This window comes from Somniosus microcephalus, unplaced genomic scaffold (assembly GCF_052327205.1).
Source record: "Somniosus microcephalus isolate GS21.2 unplaced genomic scaffold, FLI_Smic_1.0 unresolved_chr2, whole genome shotgun sequence".
Classification (NCBI taxonomy): Eukaryota; Metazoa; Chordata; class Chondrichthyes; order Squaliformes; family Somniosidae; genus Somniosus; species Somniosus microcephalus.
Genome location: NW_028225180.1, coordinates 75,042,191 through 75,067,878, shown reverse-complemented (window position 1 = coordinate 75,067,878; position 25,688 = coordinate 75,042,191). Strand labels below are relative to the sequence as shown.

The window sequence follows — 25,688 nt, the reverse complement described above, 5'->3', positions numbered from 1 at the left end:
GCATCCCCCCTCCTATCTTTGGGTGTTGAGGCCCTTTCATTTATCTCTGTGTCGTTTATCCCTCTGGGGCAGTCCTAACGTTCCCGCTGCATTGCTTCAATCCGGTCCTCCTCTCACAGGTGTTTCTGGTGACAACAACTTGTATTTATATAGCGCCTTTAACGTAGTAAAACATCCCAAGGCGCTGCACAGGAGTATTTTAAGACAAAAAAATTTGACACCAAGTCACATAAGGAGATATTAGGACAGGTGACCAAAAGCTTGGTCAAAGAGGTCGGTTTTAAGGAGCGTCTTAAAGGAGGAGAGAGAGGCGGAGAGGTTTAGGGAGGGAATTCCAGAGCTTAGGGCCCGGGCAGCTGAAGGCACGGCCGCCAATGGTGGAGCGATTAAAATCGGGGGATGCTCAAGAGGCTGGAATTGGAGGAGCGCAGAGATCTCGGGGGGTTGTGGGGCTGGAGGAGGTTACAGAGATAGGGAGGGGGGCCGAGGAGGCCACGGAGGGATTTGAAAACAAGGATGAGAATTTTGAAATCGAGGTGTTGCTTAACCGGGAGCCAATGTAGATCAGCGAGCACAGGGGGTGATGGGTGAACGGGACTCGGTGCGAGTTAGGACACGGGGGCAGCAGAGTTTTGGATGACCTCAAGTTTACGTCGGGTGGAATGTGGGAGGCCAGCCAGGAGTGCGTTGGAATAGTCGAGTCTAGAGGTAACAAAGGCATGGATGAGGGTTTCAGCAGCGGATGAGCTGAGGCAAGGGCGGAGACGGACGATGTTACGGAGGTGGAAATAGGCGGTCTTAGTGATGCTGCGGATGTGTGGTCGGCAGCTCATTTCAGGGTCAAATATGACACCAAGGTTGCGAACAGTCTGGTTCAGCCTCAAAACCTCCGTCAAAACATTTTCTGACCAGAATGCGTACAACCCGCACACCCCCCCACCCGCCGCCCCCCTCCCTCCCCCGCTCTCCCCACCCACCGCCCCCCTCCCCCCTCCATCCCTGTCCCTGTTTAGATGTAATGTGATGAGAAGAGTTCTCGTGATGATCTGGGGCCAACATTCCTCCCTCACCCAACACCATCAAAAGCAGGTTAACCCGCCCATTCAATGGTCCATTTGCTATGCGTGGGATCTTGCTGTGCGCAAAGTGGCGACGTTTTTCCCACTTAACATCAGGAATGGGAGGAGGCTGTTCAGCCCCTCGAGCCGGTTCCGCCATTCTATTAGATCACGGCTGATCTGTACCTCAACCCCACTTGCCCGCTTTAGCTCCATATCGCTTGATACCCTTACCCAGCACAAATCTACCCATCTCAGTGTTCAGTCGACCCAGCAACTGTGAGCGACTGCACCCCACAAGTAAGTCGCTCGTGAAATGCTTTGGAGCTATTTCGGGTGATGGCGTGGTCAGCGGTCGGAATGGTTGTCTAAGGGCACCTGGAACTGGTGGAAAATCGGGTACCTGGATTAAAAACCGGGCCTGGTAACAGAAGAGCTTCTGTTTGCAGGGTAGCGTGTCAATGGGCTCGAACTGTTGTCTATTGGGAGTCAGGTGGAGGTAAGATGCAGATCAGCCATGATCCAATTGAATGGCGGAACAGGTTCGAGGGGCTGAATAGCCTCCTCCTGTTCCTTTGATAGAGATAAGGATGAAGAAGGTCTATTCTAGTTCATCCATCTAGTAAAAACTAGATGCCCCCCGGCCTCGCCCAATCTACCTCCAATACCCTACCCAGGTGTCTATCCATGTGCTGATAGCCCTTTGTGTGGAGTTCTAGGTGTGCCTTTCACCAGTTTGGCCCGCTCTCGCCTACAGTCGTGGCATCTCCACTTGAAGCGCTCTGGACTAGCCTTCTCTGCACCGGGTAAGGCTCCCACCACCCCCCTCCCAGTTGCCCCCCTTTGAGGGATGAACGGCTTGAGATTCCTCCTCCCGGCTCCACCCTCGGGGTCCAGCCCCGTCGCTGCAAAAGTAGCTGAATGGAGGTCATTCTGGGCAGCGCTGGGGCCATCCCGTTTGCCCCCTCCCTCAAAACCTGGGCCGTGAGACCATCCACGATGGGACTGGGCCAATGGGGGTGGGGGAGCTGTAATGTGGGCAATGCGTTGATGCAGATCAATGAATAAGCTTCGTCCTGGCTCTTTGTACCCGTGCCTTTATTAATTTTACAATGCATTAGACACTTGTCAGACGCATCTGGCTTGCCTAGGAGACCTACGTAGCGATTGCCTCCTGAGATATTCAACGTTAAGTTGCAAGGTTTCGATAAAATCGGTCGACATTCTCGACCTGCTCGTCGGAAATGGCCCGTCTGAGCTCTCGGCAAGAACAGATAAGGGAGCTCCTAACTTCAATAATAGTCTTCGATCTACTGGTACCAGCGGTTTCTCCAGTTGGGGGGCGTTGCTCCCGCCCCCCCAGCCACCCACCAGCGCTAAAAGCCGCGGTGGAGACCCAACACCTTGGCGGCTTTAATGCGGACGCAGGGTGAGACGTCGTGGAGCATCATGATGATGGCCACGCACACGTTCTCGTCCGTGGTGGCCTCCACGTACTCCCTGGGCAGGTTCTGGAGCAGGAAGCCGGCCAGGATGACCGCGTTGCCCCGGATCTCAGGCAGCATGCTCTTGAAGAAGGACATGCTGTTGGTGAGGTAGAGGCTAATCTTGTCCGGGAAGTCGCTGACTATCAGCTTGGTGAGCTCGCTGATGAACTCCCAGTAGCGGACGTTGGCCTCCTCCAGCAGGTCGGTCTGGAAGATGCCGCAGATGTTGTCCGAGCACATGTGGGGGCCGATCAAGCGCAGGACGGTCTTGCAGGCCAGGATGACGTTACGGCTGCTGTCATTGAGGTGGAGGAGCAAGCTGACCAGGCTCGAGTGGATGTGCTCCATGAAGATGGGCTTGGAGTCGCCGGCGCCGAAGCGGGAGAGGTGGCCGAACACAACGAAGGCCGCGGCCCTCAGCTTCTCGTTCTCGTTCTCGAAGAAGGGCTGGATGGCCGAAATGATGTTGGTCAGAATGGGCCGGACGTCAGCCTCGTCCAGCTGGGTCAGGACTTTGGACAGGCCGGACATGGCCTCCAGCACGATGAGATCGGTCAGCTCATTCTTCTCGTCCATCCCGCCGACCATGGCGGCCAGCAGCTTCTCCGCGTACTTCTGGATCTTCTGGGGGGCCCCCACTGCCACGTTGCCCAGGCCCCTGATGGACAGCCAGTGGACGGTGGGCGACCCGTCGTCCAGGCTCCGCAGCAGGCTGCTGACCAGGGTCTCTGTGATCTTCAGCTCTTGCACCACGGGCGAGGTCAGCAGTTCCCCGAAGAAGGCGGCCACCGTGACCCGCTGGTGCTCGTACATGTTTAGGAGGATGGGCACAAGGAACTGGACAATGTCCACCAGATGCGGGGCGCCGTGCTTGCTCGCAGCCTTAGCCAAGAGAGCCACGCCGTGCTGATGGTCGTCCACATTCTTCATCAGGTCCCAGCCGCCCTCGTCTTCCATGAAGTTGACCATTTCTTCGGTCTTGCCTCGGACCAGCATCAGTTTCAGGGTCTCCACCGAGGAGTCCCAGATGTTGATGGGTTGGGTGCTCTGCAGCTGGAGGGTTAGCTTCTTCCTCTTCGACGTGCTCTTCCCTTGGACCTCGCCCAGCTTCTCGGTGACGACAAAGCTGAGGTAAAGGAGCAGGGTGCCGAACAGCTTCGGGTAGAGGTTGACCACGGCATCGGTGGACTCTGGGTTGGATATCATCTCGCTCAGGGCGTAGATGACTGCCACGGTCTCTGAGGTGCCTGTGGTCAGGGGCTTCCGGACCAGGGCATCTTTCCTGTCATCGTGGGACAGGTAGTCGTTGAGCTTTCCGACCAGGTAGTCCATGGTGGTGGTGGCCAGCTTGACCTCCCGCGCCAGCGACTGCCAGATGGCGCTGGTGTACTTGTCGTACGGGAGAGGCCGGAAGAGCAGGTAGGACAGGACGCCGGGCATGCACTGCGAGGTCAGGATAGAGATGAAGTGGATCACGGAGAACCTGACCTGCTCCAGGGCGATGGCCTGCATGCGCAACTGGAGGTGGTTGAGTATCTCGGGGATGTGGTCCTTCAGGACGTCGCCGTGCCTCCGGATGAGGCTGTTCATCACAACGGAGGTGGCGCTGGAGCAGGTGGCGTGGTAGTCGGAGAGGCCCTCGAAGAGGGTGAAGAGGAGCGGGTGGAGCTGATCCTTGGGCAGCTTGCTGGAGACGACCTTGGCGATGTCATAGCAGATTTGGAAGAGTATGTGGCTGTCGGGATTCTGCAACTGGTCCTTGATGTTCCTCAGGTGATCCACCAGGTCATCCGTTTGGTTCACGATGCAGCCTTCGTAGCGCACCTGAATGTAGAGCAGGGTGTACAAGCTCTCCATGGCCGTGTAGCGTATAGCGAGCACAGGGTCTGCGCAGCGAGGCACAAACCGGCCCACCAGCACCCCCAGGTTGTGAAAGGTGCTGACGTTGACCAGTTTGAACTTCTCCCGGTAGAAGTTCAGCAGGACCAGCAGGGTCTCCATGGCCCGCTCTCGCTCGTGGTCCTTGTTGGAGACCATCCAATCCTGCATGTGCTTGAAGATGAACTCCAGGCCGTCAGAGGTGAGGTTCTGGGTTAGGAATTCCTTCAGGAGCTCGTGCACGGCCGCGATGGTCTCGCTGTGGAGGACCTCGCGCTCCTTCATTTTCTTGTTCTCCTTCCTCTTGTCGGTGTCCAGCGGCAGGAAGCTGAAGACGCCCTCCAGGCAGATCCTGATCAGCTCGGAGGACTCCATCTCGTTGAGCCGAGGCTCCAGCTTGATGAGGTGCGTGCAGGCGTTGATGGCCGACTGCCGGACCCGAGTCTTCAGGTGGGCCTTGGGCTCGCCCGCGATGAGGTCCTGCATGTAGGAGAGCACCTCCTCCCTCCGGGTGAACTTGAACAAATGCTTGCCCTTGTTGGCGTAGACGGCCTTAGCTATGAGAGTCACGGCTTTAATCAGGGTCAACTTTATCATCAGGTCCTTGGTCTCCACCTTTATCCCGAGGACCTTGGTGTTGGAGAGACTGATGATGTGGTCAAGGATGTGGATTTCGATCCTCTGCAGGATGAGCCCCTCAGGGGCGTACAAGGCCACGTAGCCGTAGCAGAGGATGAGCGTGCTCTTCACCCGCTCCATGTCGCCGTCCAACTTCTCCTTCAGGATGTTGAAGAAGCTGGCTGTCTTCTTCACGATGTCCATCTTGACAAAGTCGTCCAGCTTGGCCAGGGTGTCATCCAGGTGGGTCATGGCGCAGAAGCCGATGCCCGTGGCCAGGCCCTCTCGCTCCAGCACCTCATTGTGCTGGACGCTCAGGAGCATCTCCTGGAGCTCACTGTTGATCACATCCTTGTTGTTGGTCTGGCCCAGCACGATGCCCACGCACTTGTAGAGGAATGCCTTCTCCTTGGGGAAGCTGTGGTAGCTGTGGATGTGCCTGGTCATCTCCTCACTCAGCTGCCAGGTCCACTTCTCGTCGGTGATGGTCTCCAAGGTGCGGGACAGGAAGAAGAAGAGCTTGTCCTCCCACAGCTTCTGGGGCAAGGTGTCCTCCTTGTTCTCGGCCAGGAACTGGATCAGCTGAGGTAGCTCTTCGTCCCACAGCTTCACCACTTCCGGGTGAATGTTGGGGCTCAAGACCTGCAGGAGCATCAAGGCCGCTATGCCCCTGCCTTGCCCTGTGTAGGGTAGGGCAGACACGGCCAGCAGACGTGCCAGCAGCGTGTGAGGTTTCGGGAGCCCCAGCCTCTCGTTGTAGTTCAGGATGATGTTCTGCAGCTTCTCCTGCCTTTTCTTCACGCCCACGTGCTCCAGGCTCTTGCAGACCGTGGCCAGGGCGTTGGTGTGTTGGATCGGGGTGACGAACTCCAGGAGGAAAGGCCACAGAACGTCCTCCATCTTCTCCAGCGTGACGAGGAAGCTCATGATCCCCTCGCACAGCTCCTTCAGGTCCTCGGCGTTGACGTCGTCCGACTCTTGGACCTGGAGATGCGAGGACCCATCTTCGGGCGCCAGCCCACACTGCTGGACGATGAAGTCCACCAGCACAGAGCCCCCGTCCAGCTGCAGGTAGCCATGCTCGCCCATCGTGCTGATGACTTGAGCCGTCATCTTCTTCACCTTGTTGTCGTTGTCCTGGAGCGACTGCTTCATGCCGCTCACGATGAGGGCCTTCTTGCTCTCCAGCGGCCGGAAGCCGGTGCTGATGATGTGGTTCAGCACGGTCAGGGTCCCGATGCGGACCTTCTCGTTGCTGTTCGAGAGCTTCTGCAGCAGGAACTTGACGAGGGCGTCGATGGAGACATGCGACAGGATGGTGAAGCACTGGAGGATCTCGTTGTGGTTCTTCCAGCTCAGCTCGTCCTTGTAGTCCACGGGGTTGCAGATCTGATGGTGGAGCTGGGGCAGCAGGTTGTCCATCTGGGTCTCGGGCATGTGGCTAGTGATCTCTACCCCCGTCTCCAGAATGTTTCGCAGGCACTGGGTGACGTAGAAGGGCTCGCAGCGCTTCTTGTACAGGACCAGGATGCCCGTAATGAATCGGGGGAGCTCCTCCTCCAGCTTGTCGTTGGGCAGCAGGTGGACCATGTAGCTCAGGGCCACCATAATGGCCGTCCGCAACTTGGCGTCCTTGTTGCGCAGCCAACTGGTGAAGAGGATCTTGTAGGCCGCGTAGATCTCCGGGGAGAAGACGTCCTTGTTCAGGACGGGCTTTGTGGCCTTCTCGGTGGTCGAGAGGTACTCGAGGATGCTCTTGCTGAAGAGGCCCATGGCGGAGGTGAACACCCACTTCATGTTGTCCTGCTTGATCAGGGAGAGCATGGGCAGCATGGTCTGCAAGGTGGTGGTGAGGTACGGCACAATGCCGTGCACGTTGGCCACCGAGAGGTTGGCCAGGGTCTGCACCACAAAGAACTGCGGGAGGATGCCCGGCTGGAGCTTCTGGAGGATCTCCTCCAGGATCTCGTCGCTGAACCTGGAGCCCAGGGCCACCAGAAGGTTGCTGGCCGCTTCCTTCCAGCCCAGGGCCGCCTCGTTGGACTTGATCATCTCCTCCGAGGCCAGGGTGATGATCTTCTTGGCCAGCGGCTGGCCAATCTGGTTGATAGCGTCGCGGACGACCCTCTCCATGCACTGCAGGATGGCCGTGCGGTGCCCTTGCACCAGCTGGCTGTGCTTGAGCAGGAAGTCGAAGCAAGAGCTCAGCACCTGCTCTGGGTTGTGGCAGCCCAGGTCGTAGAGCGACTGGGCGATCTGCCGGCGGACGCTGTCATCCTTGTCGAAGGCCGCGTCAGTCAGGGCGACCAAGGAGGCCTCGGCCTTGCACGACTCCAGCTTGCACAGCTCCATCAGGAGGGCCAGAATACCCAGCAGCCTTAGCAGCGAGGGGGGGGTGGAGATACAAAAATGGCCGCCGTCAGCTGAACAAGCCACGCGAGCTAATCTTCCCTTAAGCTTTCGGGGCTGGTCAGGGACCGGTTTTCCCTCCGCGCAGCCCGGCCACCGGGTTCAATTCACCAACCGAATGGAATGAAAAACGTCCTTTTACTTCATACGGGAATCCTCATCCATTATTTTCCTTCTCTTTCCGCCCACCCCCAACCACCTCCTCTGAAAGTCTCGTGCGTACAGATTGCGAGGGAAGCCGGTTTTCGCCCCGACCTCTTCTTCTCAGGAGGAACCGTCTGCTGGCTTGCCTGTTCCCCCCAACCACCACCACCACCACCACCACCAACCCCGTCTTCGAATCCAACTCTCAGTACCGTTTGTGGATTCAGAGTCTTCCCTCAACGAAAGCTTTCAAGCCAAGTGTCCCTGCTGATCGTCGCCGCCCCTCCCCCTCATGCTCAGTACCGTCTGTGGTCGGCAGCACATGATCTCACGTTTCTTTGAACTCTCATCTCGGCCTGTCCTCACTTTCATGCGTTGACTTGGTCTTCCCTCTCCCTGTACTTGTCTTGTCCCCACCGGCCTCTGTGTGACCACTGGCTTAATTGTGAGATCATCCCTTTGACTGTGAGCTGCTTGTGTTTTTATTTCCGAAGCCTGGGTCATCCCCCCTCCTCGAGTGAGCTGGCGAGTCATGGCTTCATTGTGACGTCACTGCCCCTCTCTCAGATCTGCTGAACTCTTAAAAGGGCGAACGCCCTTTAACCACAGAGGGTGGGGCACTGTTGGCGACCATGGAAGGACTCTGTAGGCACGGAGGTGGTTTAGGAATTGCTGCTCCATCTCGCATTGGCTGCTGATCGCCCTGGCAGCTGTGGCTCAGTGGGGAGCACCCTCTCTCTCTCGCGCCTCGGAGTCAGAATGTCGTGGGTTCGAGTTACCACTCCAGAGACTTGGGAGTCAATTTTAACTCAGGTGTAACTCAACTTAATTGTCGGGTTCCCCCGAATTTGTTGTTTCTCACACGGATCTAAATGGGTGTGTGAGATTGATGCAATTTTAACTCAATTGGCCAATTGATTTCCAACGTGTGGGAACCCTTGGCAAATGAGTATTTCCAGTCAGAAAGTCGCATAATATGACGTCATTATTGCTGCTGCATTTAGGGTCTGCAACAAGCCTTGCTTCTTCTGCAGGCTGCCAACCTTTTGGCATTTGCTGATACACTGAGCTGGAAGCAGAATGGCAAGAGAAAGACCGAGGTCTGCACCCCGTTTTAACGACGTTGCCCTGCAGGCTTTAGTGGAGGGAGCAAGAGCTCACAAGGCGGTGCTCTTCCCTTCATCAGGGAGGAAGATGCCTCCCCAGCAGACAAAGGCTGCGTGGCTGTAAGTGGCAGAGGAGGTCAACTCCTTATCGGCTACCCGCAGAACCTGGATACAGTGCAGGAAGAGATTTCATGACCTTCAGCACACTGGAAAAGTGAGTATGAAGCTCCCATCACTCTCAAACTGATCTCCATTGCCTCTCCTCACCAGCACTCAGCTTTAGCAATCTCTCCCTCCACATCCCACTTGACACCAACATCCATGCACCCTTACCCATTCCCTCTCGCTCTATGCTCACATTCACCTAACTATTTGACTATGCAGCCCTCACACTCCCTATCACTCTGATGCTATGAAAACAACTGACAACACACAGGGAGGGCCCTTGGTCTTGCCACCTCACTCCATCTTTGTCTCCTTCTAAGCATCTATGCTATGGATTCTCTACACTCACTCCTTCATTCTCACTCAAACTCCACTTGTCTCCCTCATTGCAGGAAAAGTGAGCTCACAATAAAAGAGAACGAGCGAGGACAGGAGGAGGGCCACCATCAGTAGCCCACCTCAACCCCTGGGAGGAGGCAGTCCTGGAGATCGTAGGACTGGAGGATGAGGCGCAAGTGGGGGACGGACAGATGGGTGCATCACAGCAAGCTGGTGACAGAATAGTTTTCCATCTCTTTCATTAACATTGCATGAGTCGCTGATAATGATTCTGAAGCTATAACAGATGGACCTATGATCATCTGCAATATGCAATGTGCATGTAACCTTGACCTCACATCTCTGACTCTTTCCTTTACTCCCCCACAGGACCATCGAGAGCCCCCGTCCCCACTGTCCAGGAGGAAGAGCCTGAGCTTCCAGACTCCTCAGAGGAATCTGCAACCTCTGAGGGCGCAACGTCAGCAGAATTCAGCGCACCCAGCACCAGCGCATACACTCACACCTCGGTGGGACCTTCGGGACATAGAGTAGTGTTGTCACCTGGTATATCACAGCTCACAAGTGAGCATCAGCAGATTGTGGAGACAGGGACAGCAGTGGAGAGTGCTGGTCGGAGGGCGCAGGACTCTGCCAGCTCGGCTCAGCTGCATGTCGACCCTCTGCCTCCGGGTCCATCCAGCACGGTGGCATAGTGGTTAGCACTGTTGCCTCACAGCACCAGGGACCCGGGTTCGAATCCGGCCTCGGGTGACTGTCTGTGTGGAGTTTGCACATTCTCCCCGTGTTTGCGTGGGTTTTCTCCGGGTGCTCCGGTTTCCTCCCACTGTCCAAAGATGTGCGGGTTAGGTTGATTGGCTATGATAAATTGACCCTTAGTGTTAGGGGGATTAAATGCGTGGGGTTACAGGGATAGGGTGGGATATGTGTTGGTGTAGGGGTTACGGGGATCGGGTGGGATATGTGTCGGTGCAGGCTCGATGGGCCGAAATGGCCTCTATCTGCACTGTGGGGTTTCTGTGATTCTGTGATCAGCGGGGCTGGAACTCCAGGAACAGATGCAGGAGTCTCTGGCAGGTTTTGTCTCCAGGGTCGAATGGAGGAGTCCATAGCGAACATGAGCAGAGCCTTTGTGGAGTCATTGGCGCATGAACGCATCACCATGGAAAGAATGGCAACCTCCATGTAGGAGAAAAGGCGCCAGGGTATGGAAAACATGGTGAGTGTTCATAATAGAATGACATCTCTTGAGGAGCGATGGGCATCTATTGAACAGAGAAACCAGACCTTCATGGAAGTCCTTCTGAGTAGGACTGCCAGTGCAGATACAGGTCCCCATGGCCCCCTGATGTGCAGCAAGGTGCTCTCAAGCCACTTCCAAGCGCTGGCCCCTTCTGGCCTGTGCAGTTTCAGGTGGGTGACCAGCAACCCGGCACTCCTGTTGCTGCTGCTGTTGTTCCTGGTTCTGCTGGTGCCGCGGCTGGTGTTCAAGCTCATCTAATGCCCAGAAGGGAAGGAAATAAATGGCTTCCCATGCTTCTGGTACATGTCTCCGTTGAGGAAGTGCTGAGTGAAGGTGGCGAGCAGGGTTTCCCAGGAGGTCACACTGGAGATGTGTGTGAGGCTCCAACCTTCCACAGGTGTAGTTAAGCCTGGTAAAAGTTGCCCCAGGCCTGAAACAACAAAGTCCTGCCACCTGCAAATGATGACTGATCAAACCTCCTCTTTAATGGTTGACCTGCAGCTGATAGTCAGCAAACCAATAGTGCTCACACCAGGTTTCACAGGCGTGATCCCCACCAAGCGTGTTTTACGTGGGAAAAGGGTTAAAAATGCAAGGGCCTGTTGAAATGGAATTATAAAGGCCAATTATTGCTGATTAAGGGCCTTAAAGACCAGTCCCGTCTGTTGGAGGCGGGACTGATTCGGGACCATCAGACACGCCTGGGTTAAAATGGCTTGGGGTTGGGAACCGGGGGGTCCCGACCCCCAGGTTTTGCGATTTTAACCCCCCACACGCCTCAAAGCCCGCCTCACGGCCGAGTTAAAATCCTGCCCTTGAGCTCCATAATCCAGGTCGACACCCCCAGTGCCAGTCAGAGGGGAAAGCACGCACTGTGGGAGGGGCAGTACTGAGGGAGTGCAGCACTGTCGGAGGGGTAGTACTGAGGGAGCGCCGCACTGTGGGAGGGGCAGTACTGAGGGAGTGCAGCACTGTCGGAGGGGTAGTACTGAGGGAGCGCCGCACTGTCGGAGGGGTAGTACTGAGGGAGCGCCGCACTGTGGGAGGGGCAGTACTGAGGGAGTGCAGCACTGTCGGAGGGGTAGTACTGAGGGAGCGCCGCACTGTGGGAGGGGCAGTACTGAGGGAGTGCAGCACTGTCGGAGGGGTAGTACTGAGGGAGCGCCGCACTGTCGGAGGGGTAGTACTGAGGGAGCGCCGCACTGTGGGAGGGGCAGTACTGAGGGAGCGCCGCACTGTCGGAGGGGCAGTACTGAGGGAGCGCCGCACTGTGGGAGGGGCAGTACTGAGGGAGCGCCGCACTGTCGGAGGGGCAGTACTGAAGGAGCGCAGCACTGTCGGAGGGCAGTACCGAGGGAGTGCAGCACTGTCGGAGGGGTAGTACCGAGGGAGCGCCGCACTGTGGGAGGGGCAGTACTGAGGGAGTGCAGCACTGTCGGAGGGGTAGTACTGAGGGAGCGCCGCACTGTCGGAGGGGTAGTACTGAGGGAGCGCCGCACTGTGGGAGGGGCAGTACTGAGGGAGCGCCGCACTGTCGGAGGGGCAGTACTGAAGGAGCGCAGCACTGTCGGAGGGCAGTACCGAGGGAGTGCAGCACTGTCGGAGGGGTAGTACCGAGGGAGGGCCGCACTATCGGAGGGGTAGTACTGAGGGAGCACCGCACTGTCGGAGGGGCAGTACTGAGGGAGCGCTGCACTGTCAGAGGGGCAGTACTGAGGGAGCGCCGCACTGTCAGAGGGGCAGTACTGAGGGAGCGCCGCACTGTTGGAGGGGCAGTACTGAAGGAGCGCAGCACTGTCGGAGGGCAGTACCGAGGGAGTGCAGCACTGTCGGAGGGGTAGTACCGAGGGAGGGCCGCACTATCAGAGGGGTAGTACTGAGGGAGCACCGCACTGTCGGAGGGGCAGTACTGAGGGAGCGCCGCACTGTCGGAGGGGCAGTACTGAGGGAGCGCTGCACTGTCAGAGGGGCAGTACTGAGGGAGCGCCGCACTGTCAGAGGGGCAGTACTGAGGGAGCGCCGCACTGTCAGAGGGGCAGTACTGAGGGAGCGCCGCACTGTTGGAGGGGCAGTACTGAGGGAGCACCGCACTGTCGGAGGGGCCGTCTTTCAGATGAGACGTTAAACCGAGGCCCCGTCTGCCCCCTCAGGGGGATGTAAAAGATCCCACGGCCACGATTGGAAGAGCAGGGGGAGTTCTCCCCAGTGTCCTGGGCCAATATTTATCCCTCAACCAACATCACTAAAACATGATCTGGTCAATATCATATTGCTGTTTGTGGGAGCCGCGTTTCCTACATTAAAACAGTGACTACACTTCAAAAAGTACTTCATTGGCTGTAAAGCGCTTCGGGACATCCTGAGGTTGTGAAAGGCGCTATAGAAATGCATGTCTCTGGAGTAGGAGCTGCAGACATTGCGATGCGTCAGGTTGGGGGAGAGTTACGTGGACACTTTGTTCCAGGAGGCAGTCACACCCTTTAGATTAAGTAGTACTTTAGAGTTCGTCAGTGGTCAGGGACAAGAGGGTCTGACTGCGAGTCAGGATGGTATGGGGACCCAGGATGTAGTGACGGAGGAGCCTCAGCCCTGGACCTTGTCCAACAGGTACGAGGTACTTTCTACCTGTATAGATGAGGAAAAGGACTGCAGGGAGGATGGGCAAACTGACCATGGCACTGTGGTACAGGGGGCCATCCAAGTGGGGGGAGAAGAAAAGACTGTGGTAATAGTAGGGGACAGTATAGTCAGGGGGATAGATACTGCTCTCTGCAGCCACGAAAAAGAGAGTCCCGAAGGCTGTGTTGCCTGCCCAGTGCTAGGGTTAAAGATATCTCCTCGCGGCTGGAGAAGAACTTGTGGAAGGGGGAGGATCCAGTTGTCGTGGTCCATGTAGGAACCAACAACATAGGTAGAACTAGGAATGAGGTTCTGCTGAGGGAGTTTGAGGAGCTAGGGTCTAAATTAATAAGCAGAACCACAAGGGTAATAATCTCTGGATTACTACCTGAGCCACGCGCAAATTGGCGTAGGGTCAAGCAGATCAGAGAGTTAAATGCGTGGCTCAAAGAGTGGTGTGGGAAAAAGGGGTTGAATTCATGGGGCACTGGCACCAGTACTGGGGAAAGAGGGAGCTGTTCCGTCGAGACAGGCTCCACTTAAACCGGGCTGGGACCAGTGTCCTGGCGAATTGAATAACTAGGGCTGTAGATAGGGCTTTAAACTAATAAAGAGAGGGGGGGGTGGTCAGCTGAGGGGAAATTTAGAAATCTAAGGAGAAAGGTCAAGGCAATAGAACAGTGTAGCGGTTTGGGTAAAAATAAGCAGAGTGTGACAGGAAGAGACAGTTTAACGGTAGCAGTGCAGCAGAGAAGGTCAAAGCAGGGAATAATGGTAAAAAAATTAAATTAAAGGCTCTTTATGTGACTGCACGAAGCATTCGTAACAAGATAGACGAACTAGTGGCAAAAATAGAGATAAATAGGTTTGATCTAATAGCCATTACAGAGACATGGTTGCAAGGTGGCCAAGGTTGGGAACTAAATGTTTCAGGGTACTTGACGTTTCGAAAAGACAGGCAGAATGGAAAAGGAGGGGGAGTAGCCCTAATAATAAAGGATGACATAAGGACAGTAGCGAGAAAGGATCTCGGCTCGGAAGATCAGCAAGTAGAATCCGTATGGGTGGAGATAAGGAATAACAAGGGGCAGAAAACACTGGTAGGAGTAGTATATAGGCCCCCTAACAGTAATTATACCGGTGGACAGAATATTAATCACTAGTAGGAGCTTTCAACAAAGGTAATGCAATAATCTTGTGGGACTTTGATCTTCATATAGACTGGACAAATCAAATTGGCAAAGTTAGCCTGGCAGATGAGTTCATGGAATACATTCGGGAAAGTTTCCTAGAACAATATGTCATGGAGCCAACCAGGGAACAGGCTATTTTAGATCTTGTATTGTAATTAACAATCTCATAGTAAAGGATCTTCTGGGGCAGAGTGATCATAATATGATAGAATTTCACATTAATTTTGAGAGTGACTTGCCTAAGTCCGAAACTAGAGTCTTAAACTTAAATAAAGCCAATTACATAGGTATGAGGGGCAAGTTGGCTAAGGTAGATTGGAAAAATAGATTAAAAAGTATGGCGGTAGATAAGCAGTGGCTGCATTTAAATAAATATTTCAAAATTCTCAACAAAAATGCATTCCATTGAGAAACAAAAACTCCACTTTTTGAAGTGTGCTCACTGTTGTAATGTAGGAAACGCGGCAGCCAATTTGTGCACAGCAAGCTCCCACAAACAGCAATGTGTTAATGACCAGATTATGTTTTTAGTGATGTTGGTTGAGGGATAAATATTGGCCCCAGGACACTTGCTCGTCTTCAAATAGTGCCAGGGGATCTTTTACGTCCACCTGAGAGCAGACGGGGCCTCGGTTTAATGTCTCATCTGAAAGACGGCACCTCCGACAGTGCAGCACTCCCTCAGCACTGCCCCTCCGACAGTGCGGCGCTCCCTCAGTACTGCCCCTCCGACATTGCAGCGCTCCCTCAGTACTGCCCCTCCGACAGTGTGGCGCTCCCTCAGTACGGCCCCTCCGACAGTGCGGCGCTCCCTCAGTACTGCCCCTCCGACATTGCAGCACTCCCTCAGTACTGCCCCTCCGACATTGTGGCGCTCCCTCAGTACTGCCCCTCCGACAGTGCAGCACTCCCTCAGTACTGCCCCTCCGACAGTGCGGCGCTCCCTCAGTACTGCCCCTCCGACAGTGCAGCACTCCCTCAGTACTGCCCCTCCGACAGTGCGGCGCTCCCTCAGTACTGCCCCTCCGACAGTGCGGCGCTCCCTCAGTACTGCCCCTCCGACAGTGCGGCGCTCCCTCAGTACTGCCCCTCCGACAGTGCGGTGCTCCCTCAGTACTGCCCCTCCGACAGTGTGGCGCTCCCTCAGTACTGCCCCTCCAACAGTGCGGTGCTCCCTCAGTATTGCCCCTCCGACAGTGCGGCGCTCCCTCAGTACTGGCACTTGGGAGTGTCAGCCTGGATTATGTGCTCGAGTCTCTGGAGTGGAGTGGAGATTGAACTCACGACCTTCTAACTCAGGCGAGAGTGCGCGGCCCACTGAGCCACGGCTGACACTAACAGAGGGATCTTGGTGTGCAGGTACACAAGGCATGAAAGGTGTCAAGTCACAAATTGCCTTATTGAATTCTTGATTTTCCTGTAAAGGAGAAATCTGCAGGGCTACGAGAAAGAGCAGGGGGTGGTGGGGGTTGGGCTAATCGGAGAGCTCTTTCAAAGAGCCAGCACAGGCACGATGGGCTGAATGGCCTCCTTCTGTGCTGCAAGAGTCTATAAAATGCCAGTTTAAAAGGTAGTAGCCGTGATAACAGCATAAAGCAACAAAGAGCTCTAAATGACCCCTTTAAGAGCTGGCAGCCCAATCCGTGGCAGATAGAAAGTTGCACCAGGCTTCATTAGCATGTATTATAAGATTTAAATGAAGCCATTGCTTGAACCGGGTACTTGGCCCATTGAAAAGAAATGGCAGAACATCGGGCCTGCTTGCTCGGGCTCTGGACTGAATGGTTTCAAATCTGGTATCTCAGGGCCTGATCTGCTCTTGCCTTCGCTGTGTAGGGTTGCGGGGAGTGGACATTAATTCCTGGCCCAACCAGCAGCTCCCACCTCTGACCTTCAATGGCTCCATCCTGGAGATTCTCCCCAGTCCCTCTGGGCCTCAAGACGAGACTCGCGCACACTCCTCTGTCGTTAAAACTTCAAGTAAATCTCTTCTGCGCCAAACATGACTTTCCTCCCTCATCCCTCCCTCTTTAAAGACCCAGGTTCATCCAAGACTTGATCTGGGAGGACCTCCTCGCGCCATACATTGCTCACTCGTGAACTCTCGTGGCCAACAACTTTATACAGCGCCTTTAACATAGTAAAACGACCCAAGGCGCTTCACAGGAGCGATTATCAAACACCGAGCCAGATAAGGAAATATTAGGACAGGTGACCAAAAGCTTGGTCAAAGAGGTCGGTTTTAAGGAGCGTCTTAAAGGAGGAGAGAGGCGGAGAGGTTTAGGGAGGGAATTCCAGAGCTTAGGGCCCAGGCAGCTGAAGGCACGGCCGCAAATGGTGCAGCAATGAAAATCGGGGCTGCTCAAGAGGCCAGAATTGGAGGAGCGCAGAGATCTCAGAAGTTGTAGGGCTGGAGGAGATTACAGAGATAGGGAGGGGGGGGGGGGGTGGTGGATGGTGGTGAAGCCATGGAGAGATTTGAACACAAGGATGAGAATTTTGAAATCAAGGCGTTGCTTAACCGGGAGCCAATGTAGGTCAGTGAGCCCAGGGGGTGATGGGTGAACGGGACTCGGTGCAAGTTAGGACACGGGGGCAGCAGAGTTTTGGATGAGCTGAAGTTTATGTTGGGTGGAATGTGGGAGGCTGGCCAGGAGTGCGTTGGAATAGTGAAGTCTAGAGGTAACAAAGGCATGGATGAGGGTTTCAGCAGTGGATGAGTTGAGGCAGGGATGGAGATGAGCAATGTTACGGAGGTAGAATTTGGCGATCTTGGTGATCGAGCAGTTTATGGGGTCGGATGCTCATCTCGGGGTCAAATAGGAGGCCAAGGTCCCGGTGAGGTGGGGGTTAAGAGGGCAGGGAGATAATTGGAGCAGGGCACACAAACAGAATTCAGCCCCCATTTTAAAAATCACACATTCTGCCTTTAATTTTATGCATAATGTGATGTTATTTACAGTTAAGTAGCAATGCCAAGGGTCTTTTTGGGAAGCAGAGGAGTTGGCCAGGTGGAAACATTGTCGTTTCTCTGCAGTGCAGGCCGAGGAGACGCAAAACAGAGAGCGTTACAGCGCCACCACTGGCGGGAGGGTGTCACTGCAGCGTGACAGGTTTACCTAGGCTTCCATTATAAACGTGGAGGTCGGAATTTATAACAGGGCAGAAGCAAGACTTGCAATCTATAAAGATCACACAGGGAGTCTCAAACTCCCACGCGGCTTTCGTTAGAGGCTCGGAATGCCTCTTTCCGGGTAAACCCCCCCCCACCCCCAATCTTGCAACACGTGTCACAGCTGCTCTTCCCCACCACACCCCCCGCCCCCCGCAAACCACACAGCCATATTAAACGACGACGACAGATCCAGGAGGTTGAATCGTCACTTTTATTATGGGTTCAGCAGAATGTAAACACGGCTGCATTCAACACGATATTGCACTGGGGAAACATGCAGCTCACACAAGCCGACTGGACAGCAATAATAAACAGGGCGCCACTCGGGGTGGGGGGGGAAGCTCCTGTTAAGTTCCGAGGGGTGGAGGAGGGAAGGAAACAAGGAGGCTGGAAACGAAATGATTCCAAAACCAATTTTGACGGTTCTGCCCATCTTCCTTTCGGAGAGTCACTGAAGGGGGATTTTCTCTCTGGCCTGAGGGGGCACGGTTGAAAAAAGGCCTTGGGTAAATTCAGATCAAATCGCGCCCTCCCCCTCCTTCCCTTTCAGGAGACGAGTGGCGCTTGCCTCAGGTAGTTTTACACTGATGTTCAGCGGCTATATTCAATACCTTTTTTTTTTCCTCCTAGTGTTGCTTCCTGTTTATATTTACACTTAAAAATAACTTATTCACACATTAAATACACACGAGGGAAGACTTAACTTGCTGGTCCTATACCGTGACCAAGGTCAAAGGTTAGGGTGGGGCACAGCTGCCATTTTGTTTAACCACGGGACAGCAAAGCATTCTGGGGAGCAAGTGGCCTCCATTCCATAATGATCGGCAGCGCTGTGCGTCTTAAAAATAAATAATAATCTAGAGTTTAGCACTTTTAAACACTTTCCCCCCCCCCCCCAACTAGCCCAAAATTGTAGCGAATATTCTAGAAACGAGACTCTCGACAACAAAGCACGTTGCACCAAACTTCTGCGAGGAAGTTAACACCACCCCCCCCCCCCCCTCCATTTAAGGCCGATTAAAGATCCAAGTTGGCTTCTTATGTGTGGGGGGGGGGGAAACAATGTTGCGAGGGTTAATGCTACCGTTTGGTAGGCGCAATAACTTGGTTTCCAGACTATCCTTCAATCTTGGCGTTGGGAGGTAGGGCAGAGAGAGGATTGGGGGGGGGGGAAAAGAGGGCCATTTTCAACTCGGAACGATAATCGAGCAAGCTCGATGAAAGGCCGGGCGATTTGCGTCCCCTCCCTAGGTTAGTGCCCAGGCGGCGAGGTTGAAAACGATCCCCGCATTTCTCTTCCGAGGGTAACATTATCAAAGCGTGCATACGGCTAAACAGGCCAAACTAAACAAAGCTCTGGTTATATAGGACGGAACGACCCGTGAGGTGGCCCCAACCCCCAATGAGAGAAGGGGGTCTTCCCCCCCCCCCCACCCACAGACATGCGCCCCTCCCTCTGAATCCCACCTCCTCAGGGAGCAGCGGCTCCGATCTGGGCTGCTGTCGGTTTGGGTCTTGGGGTGGGGGGTTAGCTGCCGCTTGGCTCAGTGAACCAGCTTCCTGGAAGGGCCAAGCGGGCGACCGATACAAAGGTTGGCATTTGAGCGCGGAGGGGGGTGGGGTGGACAGGAGGTGGGGGGAGGGCGTGCGAGGGGGAAATGGGGGGGACGTAGAGGGAACCTTAGTCCCGGGGCTCACTGGGGGGTGGGATCTTGTGCTTGCTGGGCTCCACGCCCCAGATCTGCCGTGCGTACTCTGCGATGGTCCTGTCACTGGAGAACTTTCCGGAGGTGGCGATATTTCTGATGACCATCTTGGTCCACTCCTTGGAATTCTGCAAGCAAGGAGACATAAAACAGACGGATTAAAGGCCTTGGAGAGGGTGCAGAGGAGGTTGACTAGAATGGTACCAGGGATAAGGGACTTGAGACTGGAGAAGCTGGGATTGTTCTCCTGAGAGCAGAGAGGGTGAAGTGGAGATTTGATCGAGGTGTTCAAAATTATAAGGGGTTTTGATCGAGTAAATAAGGAGAAACTGTTTCCACTGGCGGAAGGGTCGGTAACCAGAGGACACAGATTGAAGATAATTGACAAAAGAACCAGAGGGGGAAGAGGAGAATTTGTTTTCACGCAGTGGGTTGTTGTGATCTGGAACGCGCTGCCTGAAAGGGCGGTGGATGCAGATTCGATAATAACTTTCAAAAAGTGAATTGGATAAATAGTTGAAAAGGAAAAATTTGCAGGGCTAATGGGGAAAGAGCAGGGAGGGGTGAGATTAATTGGAGAGCTCTTTCAAAGAGCCGGCACAGGCACGATGGGCCGAATGGCCTCCTTCTGTACTGTATCATGCTATGAAAACAGGCAGAAAAAAACCCCGGCTTTTAACGGAGGAGAGAATGGCCAATCGAGGCGGAGTTAGGGCCCTGTGGGTGCCTGCTCCCCTCAGCACACCATCCCCATTCCAGTGTCTCACCGAGTGACCATTCTTCAGCAGCACCTCCCAAACCCGTGACCTCTTCCACCTAGAAGGACAAGGGCAGCGGGCACTTGGGAACACCACCACCTCCAAGTTCCCCTCCAAGTCACACACCATCCTGACTTGGAAATATATCGGCCGTTCCTTCATCGTCGCTGGGTCAAAATCCTGGAACTCCCTCCCTAACAGCACTGTGGGAGCACCTTCACCACACGGACTGCAGCGGTTCAAGAAGGCGGCTCACCACCACCTTCTCAAGGGGCAACTAGGGATGGGCAATAAATGCTGGGCCTTGCCAACGATGCCCACATCCCGTGAATGAATTAAAAAAAACACATGCCCAGACCATCAGCACTGGCACACTATTTGAATGGGGTAGACATCACCTGTCCAGGTGAGAAACTGGGGTGGGGTGGGGGGATGGGGGAAGGGGGCGGTGTGGGTAGATCCTGAACAATTTCCTTGCGACCCTGCCACTTACCCATGGGGCCATTCCACCGTGGAAGGCATCGCCCACAGAAGGCACCACTTGCTCCCCTGCCTGAACATTTTCACTTTCTCCCACCCACCCCCACTTCCTTTGGGCTATTCTATCATGGGAAGCATCACCTGTCCACGATGAACGGTGATCCGGAACAATTTTCCCATCTCACAATCTCTTGGGCTATTTGGCCATGAAAGACATGGGTCCCTGAACAGTCCCTCCCCTCTACCGCCCCTTACCCATGGGTAAATCAAGCGGGCAGGGAGTCAGTGATGAATGGGGGTGATCGTGGATATCCCCTTACCCAGGGGCTAATCCACCAGTGGGAGGCATCACCTGCCCTCACCGGACGGGAAATCCTGAACAATTGCGCCCTATTCTCCCCTTAACCACCCCCCCCCCTTTATCCAGGGGCGGCGAAGAGAACCTCGATCCCTCATTCCGCGCCCCCTCTCTTTCTCCCCCCCCCGCCCATCCACACTAACCTTGTAAAGGGCGCTGACACGATCCTGGCATTGGATGTAATCTTCATAGTCGGCGAACACCTTGAATCTGTAGGAAGACAGGAGACAGGGGCAGAGTTAGAACCAGGGTCTGCTCCCCGGGGCGGGGTAAAAGCACGTGACTGAGTCAGTCGCAGCCACAGGCGGCCACCTCTGTACCTTCTCTAGATGGCGCTGCCAGCCCCTCACACACCACGCCGCGGCCGCCCCCTCCCCCCGCGATGTACCTCCCGCGTCAGTGTGGCACTTCCACCTCCACCTCCATAACATCGCCCGTCTCCGCCCTTGCCACAGCTCATCCGCTGCTGAAACCCTCATCCAAGCCTTAGTTACCACCAGCCTTGACTATTCCAACACACACCTGGCCGGCCTCCTGTCTTCCACCCTCTGTAAACTTGAGCTCATCCAAAACTCGGCTGCCTCGTGTCCTAACTCGCACCGAGTCCCGTTCACCCATCACCCCGTGCTCACTGCCCCGTGTCCTAACTCGCACCCAGTCCCGTTCGCCCATCACCCCCTGTGCTCACTGCCCCGTGTCCTAACTCGCACCCAGTCCCGTTCGCCCATCACCCCCTGTGCTCACTGCCCCGTGTCCTAACTCGCACCGAGTCCCGTTCACCCATCACCCCCTGTGCTCACTGCCCCGTGTCCTAACTCGCACCGAGTCCCGTTCACCCATCACTCCCTGTGCTCACTGCCCGTGTCCAAACTCGCACCGAGTCCCGTTCACCCATCACCCCCTGTGCTCACTGCCCAGTGTCCTAACTCGCACCAAGTCCCGTTCACCCATCACCCCCTGTGCTCACTGCCCCGTGTCCTAACTCACACCCAGTCCCGTTCACCCATCACCCCCTGTGCTCACTGCCCCGTGTCCTAACTCGCACCGAGTCCCGTTCACCCATCACCCCCTGTGCTCACTGCCCCTTGTCCTAACTTGCACCGAGTCCCGTTCACCCATCACCCCCTGTGCTCACTGCCCCGTGTCCTAACTCGCACCGAGTCCCGTTCACCCATCACCCCCTGTGCTCGCTGACCTACATTGGCTCCCGGTCCGGCAACGCCTCAATTTCAAAATTCTCATCCTCGTTTTCAAATCCCTCCATGGCCCTCGCCCCTCTCCGTCTCTCTAACCTCCTCCAGCCCTACAACCCTCTGAGATCTCTGCGCTCCTCAGATTTTAATCGCTCCACCATTGGCGGCCGTGCCTTCAGCTGCCTGGGCCCTGAGCTCTGGAATTCCCTCCCTAAACCTCTCCGCCTCTCTCTCCTCCTTTAATGTGCTTTAAGTCCCACTCCAGACACTCGAGCCCCATAATCCAGGCTGATATTCCAGTGCCAGTACTGAGGGAGTGCTGCACTGTCTAAGGTGCCGTCTTTCAGATGAGACGTTAAACCGAGGCCCCATCTGCTCTCTGGATGCGAAAGATCCCACGGCCACTATTGGAAGAGCAGGGGGGGTTCTCCCCGGTGTCCTGGCCAATATTTATCCCTCAACTAACATCACTAAAACAGATTATCTGCTCTGAGATGAGGAAACACGGCAGCCAATTTGTGCACAGCAAGCTCCCACAAACAGCAATGTGATAATGACCTGATCATCTGTTTTAGTGATGTTGGCTGAGGGATAAATATTGGCCCCAGGACACTGGGGAGAACGCCACTGCTCTTCTTCCAATAGTGGCAGTGGGATCTTTTACATCCACCCGAGGGGGCAGACGGTGCCTCGGTTTAACGTCTCATCCGAAAGATGGCACCTCCGACAGTGCGGCGCTCCCTCAGCCCTGCCCCTCCGACAGTGCGGCGCTCCCTCAGTACTGCCCCTCCGACAATACGGTGCTCCCTCAGTACTGCCCCTCCGACAGTGCAGCGCTCCCTCAGTACTGGCACTGGGAGCGTCGGCCTGGATTATGGGGCTCAAGTCTCTGGAGTGGGACTTGAACCCACGACCATCTGACTCAGGAGGCAAGCCAGATACCCACTGGATCTAAGCTGATGCCTATACAGGCAGCAGACAGTGCCTGATTATGCCTTCAGTGACTCTCAGTATATATGCCGACCTACACACACATAACCAGTACCTCCATGTACAACACCCCCCCCATCTACCCTGTCCCACAGTCCCCCACTGTCTACACTTGTCCCCCACTGAAATATCCCGTCCCACACAAGGTGGGTACCCCCCACAGAAGCCCCCGCTCCCTGCACACGGCCACAGACCTCCCCAGCTGAACATACTGCGGCAGGATTTGTGTGGAGATCGGGAGCAGTATGGGGGCTCCCGTGTTTCCCCACCCCACCCCTCACCTGTCATGGTACATCAGCATGTCGACGATTCCCTTGAAGAGGCCGGGGTCCTTGGAGCAGAAGAATCCACTGCTGATCTGATCGATGGCCTGTTTCAGCTCAGGGATCCGGTCGTAATAGGATTGGGCATTGTATCTGAAAATCAAAAGCAGAGCATCCCAGTGAGAGGCCCAGGTATGCACATAGAACCCCAGGCCCAGACAGACCTCCGGTAACGCTAACGAGTGGCCGTTCTTCATGTTCGAGCCCAGACAGTGAGTGCTGGTCGGCAATTCGACTGCAGAGGGCATCAAAAGGCTTTCGATAAGGTCCCGCATAAGAGATTAGCGTGTAAAGTTAAGGCACATGGGATTGGGGGCAAGGTATTGACTTGGATAGAGAACTGGTTGGCGGACAGAAAGCAGAGAGTAGGAATTAACGGGTCTTTTTCCGCGTGGCAGGCAGTGACTAGTGGGGTACCGCAGGGATCGGTCCTTGGACCCCAGCTATTCACAATATACATTAATGATCTAGATAAGGGAACTAGATGTAATATCTCCAAGTTTGTAGACGACACAAAGCTGGGTGGGCGTGTGTGCTGCGAGGAGGATACCGAGAAACTCCAGGATGATTTGGACAGGTTAGGTGATTGGGCAGAAGCGTGGCAGATGCAATAGAACGTGGATAAATGCTAGGTTATCCACTTTGGTGTCAAAAACAGAAAGGCAGACTATTATCTGAATGGCAATAGATTGGGAGAAGGGGAAGTGCAACGAGACCTGGGTGTCCTTGTGAACCAGTCGCTGAAGGTAAGCATGCAGGTGCAGCAGGCGGTGAAGAAGGCAAATGGTATGTTGGCCTTCATAACAAAAGGGTTTGAGTACAGGAGCAAGGATGTCCTGCTGCAGTTGTACAGGGCCTTGGTGAGACCACACCTTGAGTATTGTGTGCAGTTTTGGTCACCTTATCTGAGGAAGGATGTTCTTGCCATGGAAGGAGTTCAGCGAAGATTCACAAGGCTGATCCCTGGGATGGCAGGAATGACGTATGAGGAGAGATTGGGTCGATTGGGCTTATACTCGCTGGAGTTTAGAAGAATGAGAGGGGATCGCATCGAAACTTATAAAATTCTGACAGGTCTGGACAAACTAGATGCAGGTAGAATGTTCCCGATGGTCGGAGTGTCCAGAACCAGGGGTCATAGTCTAAGGATAAGGGGTAAGCCATCTGGACAGAGATGAGGAAGAATTTCTTCACCCAGAGAGTGGTGAACCTGTGGAATTCCCTACCACAGAAGGCGGTTGAAGCCAATTCATTAAATATATTCAAGAAGGAGTTAGATATATTTCTTAAGGCTAAAGGGTTCAAGGGATACGGGGAGAAGGCAGGGACAGGGTACTGAATTTGGATGATCAGCCATGATCTCATTGAATGGCGGAGCAGGCTCGAGGGGCCATATGGCCTACTCCTGCTCCTATCTTCTATGTTTCTACACCAACGCCCGATCCTGGGATCCACACCTACACGAAAACCAACACATTTTCCAGCGGGAGTGACTGGGTAGGGACGAGGAGCTGGATCCCAGGCTGAAGGATCTCCCTCCCCTCCCAGTAGTGCCAGGGTTAGTTCCAGCAATCTACATTCAGAGACCCCCCCGTCTGCAAACCTACGATTCCCGCTTTCCCCCCCGACCCCACCACACCCCTCACCGGGTACGGCTCAATTCCACACCCACTGCAGCAACTGGGTAGGCCCCTCGCTCTTTAAGAGAGACTCATTTGCACCCCCCCACCCCAACCATTAAAGTGGGAGAAGGAATCCCAGGATGGTCCCTCACACAATATCCTCCTTCGAAACCTCAGCTCCACGCCAGCCAAGGTTGAGGTGTAGGAGTTACTGAGCTTGGCCGCACGGTCTTGGAGCAGGTGTGGCATCCCGTGTGGTCAGTATCCAAACCGGGCATTTGACCCGCTAGCTGACCCCCCGCTCACCTCCAACCTTTAACCTCTCTTTCTCAGTCAGTCATATCCTACCTTCACTGATACGAAGATTATATTATCCTCCAAATGCTCCATCTGACAAACCCCCCCCTGCCCCCGCCCCCCCACTCCCAGTGTGGAGTTCGAGATTTATCGTGCCCTCTCCTACTCCAACTCAATCGGCCCCAAAACCCTGGGGTCTCCCCCACCTCCGATAAGCCTTCAAAACTGATCCTGGCTTGGATTTTCCTCCCGCTTTGGGCCAGGACGCTGGCGAGTCGGGAGCATGCCCCAATTTTGGGAGGGCTCCCGCGGTAAGGGACCTTTGACCCCCGCCCCCTCTCAGTGAAACCCTCGGCCAGTCCCTCACCCCTTTTTATCCATCGCGTCCACTTCGTCCACAAGCATGCCGAAGATGAAGAAGTTCTCCTCCCCGGCCTCCTCTGCCATCTCCACGTTGGCACCGTCCATGGTTCCGATGGTCAGCGCCCCGTTCAGCATGAACTTCATGTTGCCGGTGCCCGAGGCCT

The 25,688-nt window shown here is 55.0% G+C and overlaps 1 protein-coding gene and 1 pseudogene across 1 annotated transcript in view; both read right to left on the bottom strand.

Moving 5' to 3' along the window:
• Nucleotides 1-2,135: 2,135 nt before the first annotated feature.
• On the bottom strand, nucleotides 2,136-11,303 carry LOC147092836 (maestro heat-like repeat-containing protein family member 1 pseudogene; annotated as a pseudogene).
• A 6,324-nt stretch (nucleotides 11,304-17,627) lies between these two features.
• The window catches only part of LOC147092835 (glycogen phosphorylase, muscle form-like), a 73,659-nt gene continuing 65,598 nt past the window's right edge, over nucleotides 17,628-25,688 (bottom strand). Inside the window, 4 exon segments of the mRNA XM_085976093.1 lie at nucleotides 17,628-19,268; nucleotides 20,880-20,946; nucleotides 23,201-23,335; nucleotides 25,529-25,688. The exon segment at nucleotides 25,529-25,688 is cut by the window's right edge and continues 48 nt beyond it. Coding sequence (XP_085832219.1) covers nucleotides 19,116-19,268; nucleotides 20,880-20,946; nucleotides 23,201-23,335; nucleotides 25,529-25,688 — 515 coding nt within the window. The 3' untranslated portion in view covers nucleotides 17,628-19,115.